Source organism: Asterias amurensis, chromosome 8, assembly GCF_032118995.1.
Source record: "Asterias amurensis chromosome 8, ASM3211899v1".
NCBI classification, from domain to species: Eukaryota; Metazoa; Echinodermata; class Asteroidea; order Forcipulatida; family Asteriidae; genus Asterias; species Asterias amurensis.
In genome coordinates this window covers 9,827,649-9,848,757 of record NC_092655.1, presented here as the reverse complement: position 1 = coordinate 9,848,757, position 21,109 = coordinate 9,827,649, and the positions used below count along the sequence as shown (strand labels likewise).

At 38.5% G+C, this 21,109-nt stretch overlaps 1 protein-coding gene across 1 annotated transcript; it reads right to left on the bottom strand.

Annotated features, from left to right (window-relative positions):
• Positions 1-1,600: 1,600 nt before the first annotated feature.
• Positions 1,601-19,214, bottom strand: LOC139940842 (arylacetamide deacetylase-like 2). The gene is made up of 4 exons (XM_071937223.1): positions 19,175-19,214; positions 18,455-18,567; positions 11,574-11,620; positions 1,601-2,126 (listed from the first exon to the last, which is right to left on the bottom strand). Exons 1-4 carry the CDS (start codon positions 19,212-19,214, stop codon positions 1,601-1,603), a joined length of 726 nt encoding a protein of 241 aa, XP_071793324.1.
• Between the last annotated feature and the right edge of the window lie 1,895 nt (positions 19,215-21,109).

Below are 21,109 nucleotides of genomic sequence, written 5' to 3'. Positions count from 1 at the left end.
TGAAACTTATTTAAAAGAGAAAAAGAAGGTAATCCAAGCCTAACAAATAGACCTTATGCACAAAACGTCATTTCAGTGCGGCGCCCTCGTCAAAAGGAGGTTGTTCATTGGCCAATATATGTGCGATTTCGTCACCGTTTGACCTCAAAGATGGCAGCTGGATGAAGTCAATTCATAAGGTCTATTTATAATGTGTTATTTTTACTGTCTACTTACTTGTTTGTAGTCATTATGGTCACTGGTTGTAGCGCACACCGGCCACTGTTCTGCCCTATAGCACACACCGGCCACTGATCTGCCCTTCACACCGGCCACTGATCTGCCCTTTAGCACACACCGGCCACTGTTCTGCCCTATAGCACACACCGGCCACTGATCTGCCCTTCACACCGGCCACTGATCTGCCCTTTAGCATACACCGGCCACTGATCTGCCCTTTAGCACACACCGGCCACTGATCTGCCCTTTATCTGTAAATTGAGAGAAAGAAACATTGGTTGGGATTACTTTATAGTTGATGTGGGCGCCTACCAATAGTAGGTATGTTAAAGTTTACTTAATAAGTCCCTTTTATACAAAAAAATATATATATAATTAATAGGCCTACATGCATTAGGTATCGTATTATTCATATCCATGTTATTGTTAGCAGACATGCTCTCGAATAAGGTTTATCGCGAATAGCAAAATATCAATAGAGGGCGCTGTTGAACCCACACAAAGGTATAGGCGTTGCGTGCGCGAATCCTAGAAACTGCATAGAAACCGCCCCCATTCTTCCCACAATGCAGTGCGTTTCTGAATCGCGATAAACCTTATGGAGAAAAACAGTCCCATTTTATATTTTTCAACTCATCTGATGACACAAATAGCTGATAGTACGCTGGCAGTCATCAAGGATATTATTATCCCATAGGCCTACTTGGCTGTCCAACTTGGATAATGTTATCTCACATGGCTCTCTACAAATCAAGGACTTAGAATTTGAGATCTACAAATCAAGGCATCTGAAAGCACACAATTCGTGTGACAACTTCAATCAATCAAATTCAAGAGTATTTTTTCTTCCATTATTTTATAATTATTAGCCTATCTCGCAACTTCGATACCAATTGAGCTCAAATTTCACAGGTTTGTTATTTTATGCATGTATGTAATTGAGATACACCAAGTGAGAAGACTGGTCTTTGATAATTATCAATAGTGTCCAGTGCAGTGGCTTTAATTTTAAAAAGCCCCAAGTCAAACCCTTCGGCCAAAGGGTTTTGATTAACTTGCAACCAATCAGCGGTGAGAGTGCAGTAGTATAATAAAAAATGTCAACAGCTTTTTACACTTGACAAAATTGAAAATACTGACATTTTAAAATGATATTTACACCGAGTGGAGATTTCCCTTACTGGCCATAGTCAGAAGTATTTTAATCACAATGCTTTAGGCTTTATTCTTTAATGACAGATATCAAAATATATCACAATTATGCTCACCTTTTTCGAAAAAAACTCAGCGAAGTTTAAGCTCTCCACCTCACTTTCGCCGTGTACGTGTGTGTGGTCGACGTCGATCAATGGCGTCTCGTTTTGTTGCGCGCGCCGCGCCCCTAGCAACAGCAGAGCTGTGGGAAACCCGTCACACCAATTAAGTGTACAATTTTATAAGACACATGCTTCCTCAGGCCAGCAGGTACAAGCTCATGGTTGTAGTACGTTGGGTTGTCCTTCTTGAAGGCAAGGGATGTGTGGTTGTTGACTCGACATGATGTCATGAAGTCTTCATCAATCCTCCCAAGGAGGTAGACACAAAGCATAATTCCCAATGTCGGCTCTGTGAGAACGCCTCCAGTCAGGCCAAAGTCATACACGTATTTCTGATAAGACGGCATCTGTAAATCAAGTAGTTGCAGTAATGGGTAGAGTAGAACCTGAATCTTAAGACGAGGAAGGCTCGGGTCATCTGATGCCTCTTGAGCAACTGCTGCAGCAAGATGACCTCCTGCGCTGTCCCCTGCGACCCCTATGCGAGCTGGGTCAACACCGAACTCCGAAGCATGAATTAGAAAGTATCTTAGCGCCCTCATGCTGTCCTCATGGGCTGCTGGAAATTTACGCTTGGTTGCCAGACAATAACTAGAAAACAGATGAACACAATAGATACAAGAATACTTTTAATGACCATTTGTTGTTTTACATTAGACCTGCCTGGGGTAAGACATTAAGCAAACTGGCAGCAATTTTGAAAGTTTAGAAAGTTGAATTCATTGAGGAAATGAAGGAAGATTTTGTTGTGAGTGAGATTCATGGCATGTTGACATACAGCTATACACAGACCGCATCACAGGTAGAAACATTGCCACAGTAAAGCAACTAGACAAACACTAATGGAAATAAATCAATAGCAAACAGATTTCCCCTAAATGTGTTCATTGCAAGTATCCCAATATTTGTCAAATGTTGTTTGTCACCAATAATCATGGTTCCCAATACTTGTCAATTAGTACTGTTTTACTGAGGTGATAAACACCCTCAGGTATATGTTAATAAAGAAGCTTAACTTCACATCCAGGGAAGGGTATCATGTTAATTAATTGCGCCATCACTTGTAGACTTATTGCACCACCACTTGTAAACTGGGGACTTAGATTTAATGGGTATGTCATAGCATGGTCATATTTCAGGTTGTCACAGTATGGAAAGTTACTAAATTATTACACCACCTTTATGAAATGCATTTGTACATGGGCAATGGGGTATATCTATACTATTAAAAGCGTAACCTGCGCAATCTTGGATTGAAAATTAGAAGGTCCAGTGGTATGGCATCCTTGTGGAATCCAACACGGTTGTGTGTGTGGAATTCAATACGTTTGTGTGGTTTCAGACGTCGGGTAGCAAGTCTGCAAAACCCGGACCCAAACTCGCACTTACAAGTCATGTGATTGGAGGAAGTTTGGGCGGCGACCGTGCGTCAACCACTGGTCGATGTTGTTACCAGACTTCCTAGAAATTTTTCTGACAGGCGACTCATTGGACAGTGTTTCGCAGATGGTGCTCCGGATTGGTTCACTCATTGCCCCTTGCCCGCCCACCCGCCATTCGATCCGCCCTTTTTGGTCAGGTTACTTTCGTGTTGTACTAAGCATGGTTCTCCGGATTGGTTCATTCATTGCCGCGAAGAGGCTGGGTGCCAGGACAAAACCGAAACCAATCTCACGAATTTGCATTGAATGGATGAAGTACCGTAGATTGATGTTTCGCAGGCGACCATGTGTCAACCACTGGTCGACCTTGTTATCAGACTTCCTAGAAATCCTTCTGACAGGTGACTCATTTGTTGAAAAGATTAAATGGAGGATATTTATAAAAAAGCATTCACTCCCAAACGGCATGAGAATTATTCTGATGGACAAGGATGGGACCAAACGGAACCTTTATAATGTGGATATATTGGGTAGGGCCGGCCATAGGTTGGAAGGTGTCTAAGGGAACTTTACAATTAATAACATTTTGGGGTTGGGGGGGGGGGCCTTACACAAAGAGCCTGACCTCTGCTTACATTCTGGTCAGTGTATTGTGAGTGGTGTGTTGTCTGGTTTTGAGACGGGCCACCTGTTGCTTGGTGAAGGAGGTCGGGTGGGACCACTTTAGGTTGAAAGTGGGTGGCGACCTCGGACTTAAAAAAATCTCCATACAGAAATTGCACTATTGATGCAAAACGTATCTTGCTGTTTTTAAACTATGGACACTATCTTTTGCCAGTAAACTCAAATGAGTACATGAATACCGTTTTAGAAAACGGTCTGTTCATGGAGGAATAGTGTTGCAGTTTCAGAGTTTACCCCATCACTGAAGTTTGTGAAACTTATACATGTACACGTACGTCAAATGCTGTTTTGAAGCTGTAAAAAGAATTTGCATTTGGTCAAAGTTGTTAAGCAAAACGACATTAAGTTTCCTTTTGAATAAGTCCATTCACAAAATTGATTATAGAGCAGTGTGTCGGTCAGGTCTCAGAATGTACTGTTTGCCATATCCATTTTGTAGCCTAATTTAGCGATCGGCCCGTCGGGTTGGTTACTGGAGATAATATTAACAAAAGAGACCTCATGCGGCTGAATAGGGTACATTTTTAGGAGTTTGTCTATTGACCCAAACTGGACGTAACAAACCCTTAAAATAACTTGACATGCTTTCTGAAAGTGAAATAAGTTAGAGAAAATTAAGGAGTGAGGATGAATTTATCGTTTTTATTTAGTTTGTACGATATAGGGTTCCAGAGATATGGGATGTATGGAGGTTTGTTCCTAGAGCAGCGTGAACATGAACGCGGTCAGAAATTGTGTCGTTTGTCGTTAAAATTTCGCGAGATGCAATAGGCCCAAAGTGACAATAAACAAAACACTTTTTTGACGTTCACGTTAAGTGCTCCCGTAACTACAGCCTATTGACCAGAAAGTTTACAAGACCAATTCAGATGAGAATAAACTAAAAAGAGGCCTACGCTCTTACCGCCCCCCCCCTCCCTGAAAAAAAAAAAAAAAAAACAGTAGATAAATTAGACTTGTGGCACACAGAAAACTCACTTTACTTATAGTGCTGTAGCAACGCTATGTATCGTGGGACATGAAAATGTCATTTTTTTCACGATGTCTTTAAAAAGGAAATGCAAGCATATGAATGTATATTGAGTGTGTGGGGAAAGTTTTGGTATTGTAGTACAAAAGAAACTTTAGTTATTGTTGGCTAACTGTCAGTTTCACCTATCAAAGCTGATTTGAAAAACGTGTAGCGTTAAGGAGGCCCAAAATATTAAACCCCAATAAGGCTCACGGGGGAGCCTTATAGTTTCTAGAAGTACGCATAAGGTACGTCGCCTAACCCAAAACGAGGTGGGCGCACCCACTGCAAGTAGTGGCGGACGTGCACAAAAGCTTCATTTTGGGTTATAATTATGACGCCATACATAAATATTGAGAGAGGCGATAACACCCTCACCCACATTATATTTGTGTAAAGGATTTTCATCATCTATAAAAGGGATTAATCTGTGTAATTGAGTGTGATTCTCCATGTAAAACTATACAGAGTAGTACTTGGCCTCTGGTCACCTTCGATGACTATACCTGTATTTGTAATGATCTTATAATAAATGGAGACTTGACTCGTTGTGACACCATAACATAACGTTTGGACAGTTGTTTCTACTTATTATGACTCCTCTTTTATTAGTTAATTATCAAACCTAGAAGTTAAGTCCAGTCTGATTTCTTAGATTGTGGAGTTCAACCGCAGAACGCGACGCCTAGGCAAATTGGGGACACTTGCGCTACCTTTAGGTGTTTCCTAAGCCTTTATAGCCTGACGAACGCTCGCGTCGCATGCTTTCAAAAATGAACACTCATCAACAAAACCAATTACCACAATTTCTCTCGTACAACAATTCAGCATGACTCATGCTTGTGAGTCTTGAGCAGTGGGGAATTCTACTTATTTTAGGCTTAGCACTAAATAGGTAATACAAATCTTTAAATCGGGCCCAGGTCTGGGTCCTGCAGATTGGAAGTTGGACATCACAAACTCTGCAGCATGGCAGTGAGTGCAGTCTGGCAGTCAGCACGCAGTTGCAGTGCGTAACATGTATGTACTGTGTTACCACTGCGTGTGTGACTGTAAAGACAAAGTGTTAAATGCTGAATGAAAATTTGATCTTCGAGGCGAGATATCCGAACGTACTGAGCCAGTCAAAATATATAATTAATTTACCTGTTACATGAGAACACAGCGATGAAGAATGTTCCCAATAATAGGCGGACATTCCAGGGGTTGCCCTTAACCTTTTTTTTCAACTGGCCAGTAGGACCAGTTGGCTTGATTTTTCACTGGTCCGCCAGTTTTTTATTCTATTTTTTTAAACTTATAGTATACTGTTGTATACCAACTGCTCGATTTCCGATCGTCGCTATTTCAAAATTCAACATGAATTGCAACATCAACTTGACTGCACTGGAAGTTATACTTTATTTATGTGTACCAAGTTATTGTGTTCGTAAGGGGGCTCACTAATTTGAGAGTATTTTTTCTTTAAAAATGTAAAAACAATAATGTTGTTGAAATTAATTTAAAAACAGGTCAAATTATTTGTCAGAGCAAATTGGAAAATTTAATATGATCTTTATTTAGGTAGTTTTTAAGTCCACGGTTTATTGTAAGCACTCGACACCGAAGTATTCCTATAGTAAGAACTTTTTTATGAAAAAAAAAAAGAACAAGTTTTTACTAAACAAAAATCCACTTTAAAACCGACTGTTAAAATATATTACTAACTTTTTATGTATTGAGGAGGGTTACGTGCGACTGCTCAAGTTATTTTATTATGTATAAACATTGCCTATTTTTGTAGTTTTAATAAGTATTCATAAACATTACACGGTACCGAAGTTCCCAAAATCTTCCCACTTACGTCCAGAAAAACACCCAACAAAAAGTAGACATCACAATAGTTGCAAATGCAACATCCATGAAGAAGCATATGTGTTTTACGGTATTTTTTTCATTTATGTGTATGGAATGGTCCGTGCCGGCGTCTGTTTTGTGAACAAAATTTTCATTTAAAAAACGTTTTTAAGAGGAGCAAAAACAACTGCGCCTTAAAGCCATTGGACCCTTTCGGTAAACAGTATTGTCCAAGGCCCACACTTCGTGTATCACAGCTTCTATATCAAATGACAAACCTGTGAAAATTTGGGCTTAATCGGTCATCAGAGTCGGGAGAAAATAAACGGGAAAACCCACCCTTGTATCCGCGCGTTTCGCCGTGTCATGACATGTGTTTAAAATAAATCCGTAATTCTCTTTAACGAGAATTGATATTGTTTTACTGTTTTCTCAAAAAGTAAAGCATTTCATGGAATAATATTTCAAGAGAAGTATTTCACCACTACCTTCTGTAAACCCTGTAAGTTATTTGTAAATCTGTGAACTTTTTAATTTTTTTCTGTACCGAAAGGGTCCAATGGCTTTAACACATGATTACATTCTAGAACCCAAGTTTTTCTTGAAATCAACCCGCAAAAAACCCCAAACAATCGCACATTTCATGTGACCAATAAAACCATGGATTGGAACAATAAACTAGATCGCCCGCAAAAAAAAAAAAATAAAAAAAAATAACATAATTCGCAAAATCAGGACGGAAGAACCTTACTAAACACAATTAAATACTACTTTTTGCTCATCAAGAATATCCTAACTTGGTAATTTTTGTTGAATGAAGCCTCACCGTCTCGCTCGTTTTTCGTAAACACGCTAGACTCTTATTCCCACACGGACATCTGCTCCGTTGACGACGACCATGCTGCTGACAGAATGTGTTTTGCTTTGTGGTCTTCTGTCAAGGCGATTGAAGCTAGTTTTGTAAGCTATCGCATACTTTCACCAATAGAGGGCGTCTATTCCCACGCTATCAAATATTCTGAAACGCCCTCTAGCGTTCAATATTTCTTAGTAGGTAGTGAAATAGAAGGAGCCTGTGCAAGAGCCGTTTCCTTTTTAACCCTGCCACTGAAGATCAAGTAGAAGACCAAGTTCAAGAGGTGTTGGAAGTGCCAAAGACACCGGGTTCATCCTTTGACACGGCTGATTTTTCGGAAACCTCATCAACTAGCTCAGAATCGCATCCTTACGGGAACAGATCACTGATCTACCGCATTAAATCCGACCTGGACAAAAGGACGAAAATTCCCGAAATCAGAACCTCCTCAAAGAAACAACTGCCTACAGCGGACTTAGAACTCGTAAAGTCCCTGGCTGCCAACGTGGGATCACTCACAACAGCCAAGGCGCACATCGACAAGCAGATTGTTTCTTTGACAAAAGCTGTCAAATTGAAAACACCACCCACTTACATCACTTCGCAGGCAAGACCACCGCACCCTCACCAACGACTCACTTACGAGGAAAGTTTTCAAGCAAACTGGAAAGACCTTGAAGCACTACATGGGTCAAGCCTTCGCTAAACTTACCCTTGATCAATACCAGAAATTTCAGTTGGACATTGAAAACCGATTGGCAGAGGCTAGAGAAAACTCAACCACCCAGCTAAACGAACATTTCAAAACGGAAGACAGCCGAACCACCGCCAAAAAGCTGTTTGAGTTTTTTTCAAGACCAAAACCAGCTCCAGGCAAGAACAACAAGAGGAAACGAGAAGAAAGCCAATGACTTTCAACTAAAACAACCGGTCTTTTCAAGACCACCCCATCTCCCAAAGAGAGATTCCAACACATGTAAACTGTGTCTATAATTAAATTATTTTGCTATCATTTTAGCGGATATATTTAATATTTTACTATAAATATACCCTTCCCAATACACAATAAACATGGTTAATCGGAAACATAATAAAACTTAAAAGAAAGTCACTCTCACAAACCCATAGAAAAGCCAATCGCTTTTCCTGCCATTGCTCAACCCTGACCCAACAGAGACAACTTATTCTGTTATCAGATTTGGCTAATCAAAGTTAACAATTCATAACGAACCTTTCCAGTGATGAACTTTCTACAGATCAGTAAAGGTTTGAACTTCGTTCCCACCCCTGCCAAACCAACACGCTGTTCTCTTTTGATAGATATAAACACTTTCAATCGAAGAATGAGAGTAAAATACCTTATGCACAATAAAACTTCCCGAACACAACCCTTCAAAACACAACCGGCCTAAATACTACGTATACAAAGTAGGTAGTGAAATAGAAGGAGCCTGTGCAAGAGCCGTTTCCTTTTTAACCCTGCCACTGAAGATCAAGTAGAAGACCAAGTTCAAGAGGTGTTGGAAGTGCCAAAGACACCGGGTTCATCCTTTGACATGGCTGATATTTTTGGAAAACTCATCAACTAGCTTGGATCCAAAGGCCTGTCACCGGTTGTGACCAGTTCACCACTACCTTTGACGTCCCTTATTCGCGTTCCACAGTCCTCATCACCAAGATCCCCCACACCGCCGCCGACCAGGGCGCCATCAACGCAACGTACACCAGCACAAGCAACAACCTCATCTCCCAGCTCGACCCTGCCTGATCTTACTCCACAAAAGGTGATGCAATTGATGGCAGGATCGTGCTCCGAGCCAAACTTTGCTTTGGCACTTGTAAGGCTTCTCTTTTCAGAGAGGGAGATGGGGGAGTCTAACTGTCGTGGTGTACGAGGCAAGAAGCAACTTGACCCCAACCGCCTAGAAACCGTCAGGCGGTTAACATCCAAGGCGTCTGCTCGGTCTCCTATACATTCTGGCAAAAGGAGTGCAGAGTCGCCATTGACGAAGGGTGTAGGAGTCTGAGGAGATCTGAGAAGTCCGAAAAATAAAGGCTTCGTACAGGTTCAGTAAATATATGTTTCTCGGTCAATTTCTGAAAATGAGCAGCCAATTTAACCACCAGCCTTTGCTATTTCACATGAAATAAGTCTTTATAAGACTAGTCAAATTCACTTTTACGTCATTCCATTTAACAAACTTTTCATTCAATTCAACAATTCATCGAAGCTGCATTCAAATTCGCAGGAGTTTTTTGAGGTGTGTGTTTAGTCACACAATTTCATTTTTGGGCTGTCAATTCTGGACAACTTTGAAAAACCGGACAGCTTTGAAATTTAAATTGGCTGACTCTTTTTCCGAAATTGACCTAGAAACCCTATATTAAAAATACTGTAAATAATTATTGGCTTTCAAGTCTGTTTTTTCTTCTCCCCCCCCCTGTATATGTATAATAAAGCGCATACATAAACGTTAATTAAATTACCGATGTTAAAAATTTTGTATTAATAATAATTGATACTGATAGGTATGAGTAAGAATCTAACTAGGGTTAAAACAAAAACTCAAAACATATTAGAAAATGATATATTGGCACATGGCTTGTTTCAGCCCGATTCGTTTCAGCCTAGCTGTATTTTCTTTTCAAGAATGATCAGCAGAATAATCAGTAACATGATTTGATCATCGTGAATTGTGAATTGAAATAGTGTGTGTATTTTAAATTTGGTACAAGTTGTCACTGTGTTATGAGAGTGAGTCGTCAATAAAATCATCAAATACTGAATCTACCTGAACTTGTCTAGTGTGCTTCGGTAGTCGTTTTAGTACACTAAATAAGAACCCCATGCTAAACAGCATTGAAACTGTACTTCAAGCTCTAACGTATTACGACATTGATTACAGTATGTTTGCATTATAAGTTTGATATAGATGCCTTTACTCAAAAGTAAATTGCTTTTACAATTTCTTCAAAATGTCCGAGCATGCGCTAAGCCCCATTGATAAAGATTGCTAATAATCATTTTGCAAATATGAACCAGACTTCTTTGTTCCTCCAGCCTCATGTTAGTTACAATGATATCGATATTGGCTGCACCATGATAGAGGTCTATAGAGAATGCTATTGAAATGCATTAACTTGTTTCAAAAATTATTATGATTTTTTTTAACATATCCTCAGCATAAAGATAAACAAATTGTTAGCTATGTTAATCAATTGTTTCTGTAGTGAAACACTGTGCATTAGAGTCTCTTCAGTATTTCAGTAGTATATCTCTTTGGGACAAAAAGCATTAATCCCATGCGGAACGTTTCCAAACGCTGTAGCGTACTTTTCACTAAACATAGATAATTTTAGTAAATACTTGCAAGTCAAAACTTTTTCTTGCTTTTATTCATATGGATGGTAAATGTTTTCTCGGTCAATTTGCTTGATATTTGGTCAAGTGAGGAGATTCTGAGCAAGTTTGAAGGCACTGTCAGTAACAGTCGTAAAACAGCAGTGTTTGGGACAATTAAAAAAAAAATCGGGGGGGGGGGGGAAGTTGGCTATGTCAGGAATGTGAAAGACATGAAGGGAAGCTACACGTACAAGAAGGCCAGGGCCACGAATATGAGGAGTGGTGCTGGCCGAATAGAAGTGCCGTTTCAAGAGAAGATGGACTTGATTCTCGGAGATAGACCATGCATCCAGCCGGTGGTAATGGCCATATTTTTTTGATTATTTGGATTACGAAAGCTGAAAAAGTCAGAGAAAGATTGAGCGACTCGAACAATGTGGGCAACTAGGGAAGGCAGCAAAAATCAGACAAGACGAACGTTTGCTACTAAAACATCCAGGACAAAGATTGTTCTAATGGTAGCAATAGAAGCTCGATACCATCAAAGCTGCTATCTGCAAGAGTTGACCTGTTTCGCTTGTTCGATCTTAACTAGTGGGCCATCAAACAAGTTCAACTAATACAAGAGGGAGATCTTGTCAGTGCACCTAAGGCCTCAGAAATAACCTTGTTTGGTCAACCATGACAAGAGGCCCTTCTTGAAGAGGGGGATTAATGATACAAAAACCTTCAAAAAGTCCAAGATTAAGTCCAAGTACAAAGAACATGTATGCAGGGATGCAAGTGACTCTTTCCTTCAGAGCCTGAATTTTTTTTGCAGCGCAAAGAGGGGGTCAGAGAGAGTTTTTTTAACATACCTCAGAAAATCCAGACTTCTTTTAGTTAGTTGATACATGTACTGCAACAAAGGAACAAGGCAACTTACCCGAGCCACTCTCCGGTAACATCAATCTCTAAGTGTTCTCCAGTGACCTGCAACAGGAATGATCAAAATGTGTACACATTATTAGTCTCTTAAAACACATTTTAAAAAGAATTAACTTCAGTTATAAATTGTTAACTTCAGTCATTAATATGTCACAAAAATAATTTTCTTCTCAGGAGACGATTATTATTTTAGCTTAAAACGTAATTTCATGACATTGTTTTACTCATTTCTCAAAGACTACAGAACCTCAGCAAGTAATATTTTAAGGTACGCTTTCTACTTGTTACCTTCATACGATGTAAACCTGTGGACAAGATGTTTCGTGTTACAAAAGGCACCCACATCCTTTACAGACTAACTAATAACAAAAAACTTCATCGGCAACAAAATCGGATGCAATGAATTGAAGAGGACAAGCCAATTACAATAATGTTATGAAATCCAAGAAAGTTACGGATGAATGACTTCAATAAACAACCTTGAAGGAGGTGACTAGAGCTACAGGAAAGTGAAAACCTATTTTTTAAGTCATGGGTCAACAGTTCATTTCTTGATTAGTTGCGATAATGTAACCCTCCTCCTGACGGTAGCCATTGGGAGGAGGGTAGGCTATCGCAACTAGTTCTTGATGATCTTTTGTTCAGCAGTACATTTCTTTGTGGCAAGCATTTTTCGATTTACACATTGCGAATTACCAGACAAGCTTCAGAGATGAATAAACTAGAGCCCTATTTGATAAGGTTTATCGCTTTCCAGAAACGCAATGCATTGTGGGAAGGGATAACTTTCCGTATGGCGCCATCACTTTTTCACGCATTTTTACAAAAAGGGATATCTCATTGAGGTAAATTAGATACTATATTATTTCATATCGAATGAAAAAGTGGTGGCGCCATACGGAAACTTTTCCGTGGGAAGGAATATGGGGCGGTTTCTATGCAGTTTCTACGACTCGCGCACGCAACGCCTATACCTTTGTGTGGGTTCAACAGCGCCCTCTCTTGATATTTTGCTATTCGCAATAAACCTTATGGTACAAGGAAATCCAACAATATGATATTGCTCGAATTTTCTACCACTGCTGCATGCCTATATGAAATGCCTCCTGCTGTCTCATCATAATTTCAATGGCATAATGCTTATGAATTAAAATATTGACTGCTTTCAAGGAAAAGTTTCCGTATGGCGCCACCACTTTTTCATTCGAAATAAAATAATATAGTATCTTATTTACCTGATTGACATATCCCTTTTTGTAAAAATGAGTGAAAAAGTGGTGGCGCCATACGGAAAGTTATCCGCTTTCAAGATTGAATTTATTTGGATAAAAACACAGCAAGAAGATATCAAAAATAACAACAGGAGTAAAGACCAGGAAATAAGATATAAAATAAAAACACAAGATAGTAATACTGCACAAAATTACTCAAGGACATACTCCCCCCCCAAAAAAAAAAAAAAAATAAATAAATAAATAAATAATTACCCGCCAAAAAACTTTGTGAAATTTTGTTGTTTGGGTCAAAATAATGAAGTTGAATACAATACATGAGAGTTTGCTTACCATGTTAATGGGTGCAAGTTCACCTCTGAATAAGAATGAGATAGCGTGGTGGAACAGCTCATAGTCTTCTTGCTTGTAGAATTCAAAGATGATTCGACCACTTCACCTCATTCCTCTCCTTCCTTGCTCCCACAGCCGGTCGCTTGCTGTGGGGCGCAGAGGCCATGACACGTTGCCAGACCTCATGGTATCAGCCTCGCGGTGTTCCTCCAAAAGTTTCCCGTAGACTTTCGGACGAAGCTCTGCATCCCTGCTGTCTGTGCTGCTGCGCTGGTGCTGCTGGATGAAGGCCGTTGTTTTTTTCTAGCTACACGGCTTCAATCAACTACAGTTTGTTAGTTCTGAATTCAGGCCGGTAACGACGACAGAGAGTAGAGACAGCATGGCTATACCCTATGGTAGTTACACTACACTGTACACAGCAGAAACCATCATGAAGTTTAGGACCGTCTTCGTGGAAGAGTACCTAAGTAATGAATTCGTAACGGCCGCCACCAAACCGAAGCACAATGCCAACCCTTGCGTGCAGTCCGAGCATGTCCATGCTCTTCCATTCGTCAAGACACATGTTTATCGTTCCACGTGAATAAACGGTTTCAATACATGTACCGGTACACTTCAATAGACGTGAATAACCGGTTTCATTATTCGTCGTAAAGTCAATCTGACATTCCAACCTGCAGCCATGTGGTGTGCAGCGTGAATCATGTGTAGTGGCCGGCGTGTGTGAATCCATCCATCCAGGCACGTGTGACGAGCGCCCTCTGCTGTAGGAATTTGGGACAGCCAGTTGAGCATTATTTTTAATGGACTTAGTTTTGTCATGGTTTTGTCCTTCCCTTGCTCTATGGTTCTTCACATCAAACTTTGATTCAAGACACAGACAATATAAGTGTGTGATTTAAAACATAAGAAAGACTAACTTTACACAGAGACTATTCTTCGACAGGGTGAATAATCCCCTAGGAGATTCTGCCCCCCCCACCCACCCCGGACTATTGTGGCACTGCTTATTTTAAAGTTTGAAATAAAAGAAAGGAGCTAGTTACTTACACCCATAGGGCCTAAGGGATCTAAATTAGACAAAATGATACTGTGCATGTGGATATAAAAGTATATTGATTAAAATGAATAATAATAGGAGATAGACTATTATTGCTCCATGGTTAATATGATATCAAAAAATAATTGTTTGCCTAAAAACTTACTCGAAACGAGCACGAGAGTTTGTTAGTATAAAATGAACGGCTCCCACTGAAGTGCAAAGTTTTTGAGAACGAAGTAATTACTCGCGTAAGTATTTGAATTAAATCTGAGACCTCAGGTGAGGTCTCAAACTACCTAAAAGCACACAAATTGTGTGACAAGGGTGTTTCTTCTTCTCTTGAAACTTCTATGAGTTGAGTTCAAATTTTCACAGGTTTGTTATTTCATGCTTCTTCCTCCTCAGATACACAAAGTGAGAAGCCTGGTCTTTGACAATATTACCAAAGAAGTCCAGTCCCTTTAAAGCATAGGCCTATTGCCCCAACTAGCACACAAGCCGTATAACAGTATTGCCAGCTGTTCAAATGTAGGTATTTTGGAATTTCAAATTGTGGTCACGAGAAACATACGGAACAGTATAAGGGAATGCTGAGCATCACAAAACACTAGTTTTTCTGGTGATGGCACCGGATTAGGACTTGAGTCAAGTCTAACTGCATGGCAAATTCAGACTGAAGCTAGACTTTATTGAGATTGCGGTATTCCTCTGCATCAGCCATTAAAAATGCCCCCACAGATGCTATCCTGCGCACCAACTCGCAATGGACGGAGGTTAATCTAACCATAGGAGGGCACTAACTCAGGCAACATTGTTTACATGAACAATAATATTATGGTCAACATGACAGCCAAACCATGTCAAATCTCTATGCTTTAATGGTAAATTCTCCGTTAATTTTAAATCACCATTAAAGTGAAATGGTCACCTTTTTTCAAAAAAATAAACTTTGCGTACAAAAAAAACCCCAATCTATTGGAGCTTTGGAAGTGCCAACCAACTTGTTGAGATCATAGAGCAAGGATTTCAAGATGCTGGGTTAATTTGATGACACTGGACACTATTGGCAGTTGTCAAAGACCAGTCTCCTCACTTGGTGTATCTCAACATAGGCTGTGCATAAAATAACACGAGTAAGATCTTGTTACAAAATTACAGTATGAATAAAAAGTTGAACTTTGACATCATGTACAGGATAAAATCATTTCAGTATTGTGTTTTTTACTTCATTAAACATTACAAAACAGTCCTGCTCAAAACTTTTTAAATTTGAGAATAAACCCACCTCTTCTTGAAAACTACACTAGATGTCTTTAAAATATTACTTTTGAAGGATACTAATCTTTAAATGTTAAAAGACCAGCTCTCACTTGTTGATCCCAACGTCACTTTTGCATGACAATACCAATTTTTTGTAAAAATTTGGGCACAATTGGTAAGTGAAGTTAAAGGAAAATATTGAAAGAATATGACAACCTATTGCTCCAACTACAAACACCTGAGCAGTTTTCAAGCGAGGTCACAAAGGATTTTCAGCCCACCCTCTTCTCTAAAATCAAGTCTCAAGTAATAATTGTGTTGTTTTCCTGAGAAGTTAACAGTCAAAAAGTTTACTTTATCAGAATATTTGAAAGGAACATCATCTTTCAGTCACTTGAAAGGAAATTTCATTAGATATTGCAAAAGGCCATATATATGTGGTGATAAGCAGTTTGGAAACTTTAGAATATAATTGTTTCCTCCACACTCTTTATTGTCCTGCGTTTTTAAAACAACAAAAAACAAATGTAATACTGGGCTGCTGTAATAGCAATAGATGTTGCCATATCCACCCCCAAACAACTTATTTTTTAAATACTGAAATTTTCCAGTAGCTTCAGGTACGTGTGGAAATAAAAAAAAAGCCAACTATTTTGTAAACAAAACTGCAAAATAGTAATAAAAAGAACAAAAACAGATCTTGAAAGTTGAACATAAGGCACCTCACGAAACTTAACTCTTCAGTCGTCATGCACCAATTTCTTTTCTTTTTATCACGATGCAATTTGTAACTCACAAATCCTGAACTAAGCACCAGTGGAATCAAACCACTCACATCTGCTCTCATGGTAGTAATACAAGAAATTGCTGCTATACCGAGAGAACTGTGTGTCAATCTGAAGTGCTTTGTTTAGTTACAAAACAGTGAGTATAACAACAGACAAATTTGAAACATGTTTATGGGCATACAATTGTGTTTTGTTTAAATACCAGTAGGCCTAGACCTTTCTCATGATGCCTCTATTTTGGTCTTGTTCCTCGTATCAAAGAAATAATATTGAATGCTAATAATCATTTTGCAAATAGGAACCAGACTATTTAGTTCTTCCAGCCTCGGTTCGGTAACATTGATATCAATGGGAGAATTTCAAGATGGCTGCACCACGATAAAGGTCTATTCTCACCCGGTGTATAATAATAGATGCATAAAATAACAAATCTGTGAAAATTTGGACTCAATTGGTCATTTAATTTGCAAGAGAATAATGACAGAAAAAAACACCCTTCTGCCCCAAAATATTTGTGTGGTTTCAAGATGCCTAATAAAAAGCTTCATCAGACATGAAGTCTTTTATTATTAAGCAAGAAATGTTACTTTACAGGGAGCTGATTCTCACAATGTTTTACGTTATCAACGGCTCTGCATTGCTCATTACCAAGTAAGTAAGTTTTAATGATAGCAATATTTTGAGTAGTTACCAATAGTGTCCAATGCCTTTAAGCGAGAAATGTTACTTTACAGGGAGCTGACTCTCACAATGTTTTACATTATCAACAGCTCTGCATTGCTCGTTTCCAAGGAAGTAAGTTTTAATGATAGCAACTATTTTGAGTAGTTACCAATAGTGTCCAATGCCTTTAAGCGAGAAATGTTACTTTACAGGGAGCTGATTCTCACAATGTTTTACGTTATCAACGGCTCTGCATTGCTCATTACCAAGTAAGTAAGTTTTAATGATAGCAACTATTTTGAGTAGTTACCAATAGTGTCCAATGCCTTTAAGCGAGAAGTGTTACTTTACAGGGAGCTGACTCTCACAATGTTTTACATTATCAACAGCTCTGCATTGCTCGTTACCAAGTAAGTAAGTTTTTATGATAGCAACTATTTTGAGTAGTTACCAATAGTGTCCAATGCCTTTAAGCGAGAAACATTACTTTACAGGGAGCTGATTCTCAGAATGTTTTACGTTATCAACGGCTCTGCATTGCTCGTTAACAAGTAAGTAAGTTTTAATGATAGCAACTATTTTGAGTAGTTACCAATAGTGTCCAATGCCTTTAAGCCATGTAATGCCATGTTTCAGTGGCTTGCTGAACAAAACCCTAAATGCTTAAAGTGGTCTTAGAATATGAAATGCATTGTTGAGCAGTTCGGTACAGTGTTAACCATCACTTGTCTCCAATTGCCGTAAATTTGTTGTTGAAAGTTTAGTTTTTAACTTACACAGTTTGAAAGTAAATGACAGTAGAAAGCTTCCCTTGAAATAGTTACTTACTGAGGTGCTGTAGTTTTTGAGAAATGAGTAAAACAAACAATTTTCGTCTCAGTTTTTGCATTTTAAATAGTTTTAACCAGTTATGCTATGTTTATGGTATAATATCAAAACTGGTTAATGGGTTTTTACATGCTAAAATAATTTTCACCTCGCTGAGAAGTAAATTTTGTGACTTGTTTTACTAATTTTTCAAAAATTACAGCACTTCAGCGAGTTATATTTTATGAGAAGCTTTCTATCATCATTATCTTCAAACCCTGTAAGTTTAATTTAAAAAAATGGCTGGACCTTTTGAAAACAAAATTGATGCTTCAATTGAAGGCTAGTCTTTGGCAATTACCAATAGTGTCCACTGCCTTTAATATCACACTCAATTGTTGCTATCAATTGACCATAAAAAAAAGTGTTTCAAGTTTACTTTAAAGGGACACGCTGCTTGGGTAAGGCAACTTGGTGCATAAAAAGCGTTTATGTTTTTTTAATGAAATGCATATGGTAAGAAATATATTTTATAAGTAGAATATAATGAGCCACAAGAATATGCCTCCAAATCGTGTGGTTTCCTTTAACTTTGCAAAATTACATGTTCAACCGATGCTCGTCCCGTTAGTCATGGGGCATAATGTGCATGATTATATTCTACTTTCAAACATATGCATTTTATAAACGGTTACAAGCGCTTTTTATAAGATCAGTTATATTTTGAAGTTAAATGAGAATGTTGTCTCACCTCTATTTTCTCTATGAGCAAATAAATAGCAGGAATGTCAAAACAGAATCCTTTTCCCGTTGTCTTCTTACTTCCTAGTAACTGGATGATGATGATGAACCTTGACATGTGACCTGAAAGTAACAAACAAACAATACTTCTCATTAAGAACCCTCTCGTCAGTGACAAACTGCGGATATGGTTAATGTTTTTTGGGCAAGTACCGTCATTTGCTTAACTTCAAACATACAACATATCGCTCATGCCACAAAACGACCACAGCCAAAGCTCAGTGTTTTCTGAAAAAAGGTGTGTGAAGTTTAACTTTCAAACTGCTGTTTTAGACCAAGGCTGTTACTGTAAACATTTTTTGGTCATCGTACTTGAAAACGATGAAAGAAAAAATAGCCTTGTTGCAAAGATTGTGTGCTTTCAGATGACTGAAAATGGCTTCATGCCCCTGAAGCCTTTGTACTTTGTACAAATTGAATTTTTTGACAAGGTATTTAGGCTGGTAACCTTTTTCTGGTAGCACAATTTTGTTGTGCTTAGCTAGTTTTTGTGCTTAAGCAGCTTTATGAAACTTAGCCCAGCACTGTGCATACTGCGGGGATGGGGGACACATTTTTTTTTTTAGTTGGCCTTACAGATGAGAACATGGGTCGAATATCATTAAACTAGCTGTTAATAAGCAGAAAATACTTCTTTCTCAGACAAACATCTTTGCTAGGAAAAAATTACGCAGTGTAAGTGGGGCGCCAGTCACAGCAACTTGACTCATGATTTGATTTGGTTTGTTTTATGCTTATCTAACTCATGCATACTATTAAGTCTGATAATTTTCTTACTGAGCATGACCTTGCCTCAATGTAACAACAATTTGAACTCACAGTAGATGACACTTTCCATTTAAAAATCGTATTCTCATAAGATTCTTATACACTTCTTACGAGATTCTGAAGAAAAAAAAAAAACATTCGGAAGTTTTTCAAAAGATCCTGGTGTATTTCTTTTAAGATCTCACTAATTTACATATTAAATACTTGTAAGAATCACATAAGAATCTGATAAGATGCTTTTAAGACTGCTCAATAGACTCTAATAAGATTCTTATAAGACTGCTCAATACAAGTTCTTATAAGATTCATATAAAGTTCTTATAAGTTTGTTATAGAGTATTTTGTGAGGGAAGTAAGCCCTGGCCCATTTTTTCATTGACCATACACAGCCACATAAGCATGAAGCCTTGCCTGTAGCGTCGTTTTGGGTTACAATGATGATGGCATAAAAGTGAATCGCGGCAAACAATATATAAGTTATTATCACATTCCTGTTGCTATCAATTGACCATAAGAATAAAGTGTTTCAAATTTACTTAAAGGGACACGTTGCCTGGGATTGGACAAGTTGGTGTTTATTTTAATTTTTTTATAATATGCATATGTTAAGAAAGATGTTTTAGAAGTAGAATATAATGAGCCACAAGAATATGCCCCAAAATTGTGTGGTTTTTCTTTTACTTCGCAAACTAACATGGTCAACCATTTTGTGGAGTATAAAGTTTGACTCCACAAGCTGGCGTGTCATGTTAGTAGACAACATTAGAAAAACTGTGCAAATGCGGGGCATAATGTGCTTAGTTATATTCTACTTTCAACCATATGCAATTTATAAACGGTTACAAGCGCTTTTCATAAGATCAGTAACATTTTGAAGTTAAATGAGAATGTTGTCTCACCTCTATTTTCTCTATGAGCAGATAAATAGCAGGAATGTCAAAACAGAATCCTTTTCCCGTTGTCTTATTCCTTCCTAGTAACTCCTAGAAACAATACTTCTCATTAAAAACCCTCTCGTTAGTGACAGACTGCTGATTTGGTCTATGTTTTTTCTTGGCACGTACTGTCATTTGCTTAACTTAAAACACACCTCTGCCCACTGTTCTAAACAGGGATCGGCACGGGAAGCCGGGCAGTAGGAGTTTGACTAGGAGAGGCTATTTGAGACGCTGGCCAAATAGAATGTTTCATGGGTGAGAAGTTGCTCAATACTTCACACATTCCTGGCCGTTCCTAGCCCTTTGACCCCCACGATAAAAGTAACCGTGTTTTGCATCATTCACGCAAAATTAATGTGGTATCAAATATGACAAAACATGCCATGGTAAAAAAAAATGTTTACTTTTGGTATCAAAAGTTTGACTAGCCGACTCTAGTAAAAATTGGTTCTTTGAGAACTGTTTGCCATTGTATCGGTAACTCCTTGAGTCGGGCAACAAATCTGATTAAAAGACAGTCAAAAACAAGACAACATTTAAATTTATTTAGTTACACAGGGTTAAGAAAAGGGGAATGATCAATAAACCGGCACAATCTACACACAAACACAAAAATTAAAACATAAAACATAGATAAAAACTGTTAAAGCAAGTAATTGAAAAAAGTTTCTTAAAAAAAAAGCAAGAGAGTGCCAGTCTACCTACTAACCACTGTAGGTTCTCTTGGTGGATCGAGGGGACTTCTCGCTATTAACGTCGCTAACTCGTAGTGAGCTTTTATTATTTTTCATTATAATCCCATATTCTCAAGCCCTCGCATCATAGGGTTTTGTTAGGTAGAGTGCCAGTCTACCTACTACCGCAGAGTAGGTTCTCTCACTGGATCCAGTGGACTTCTC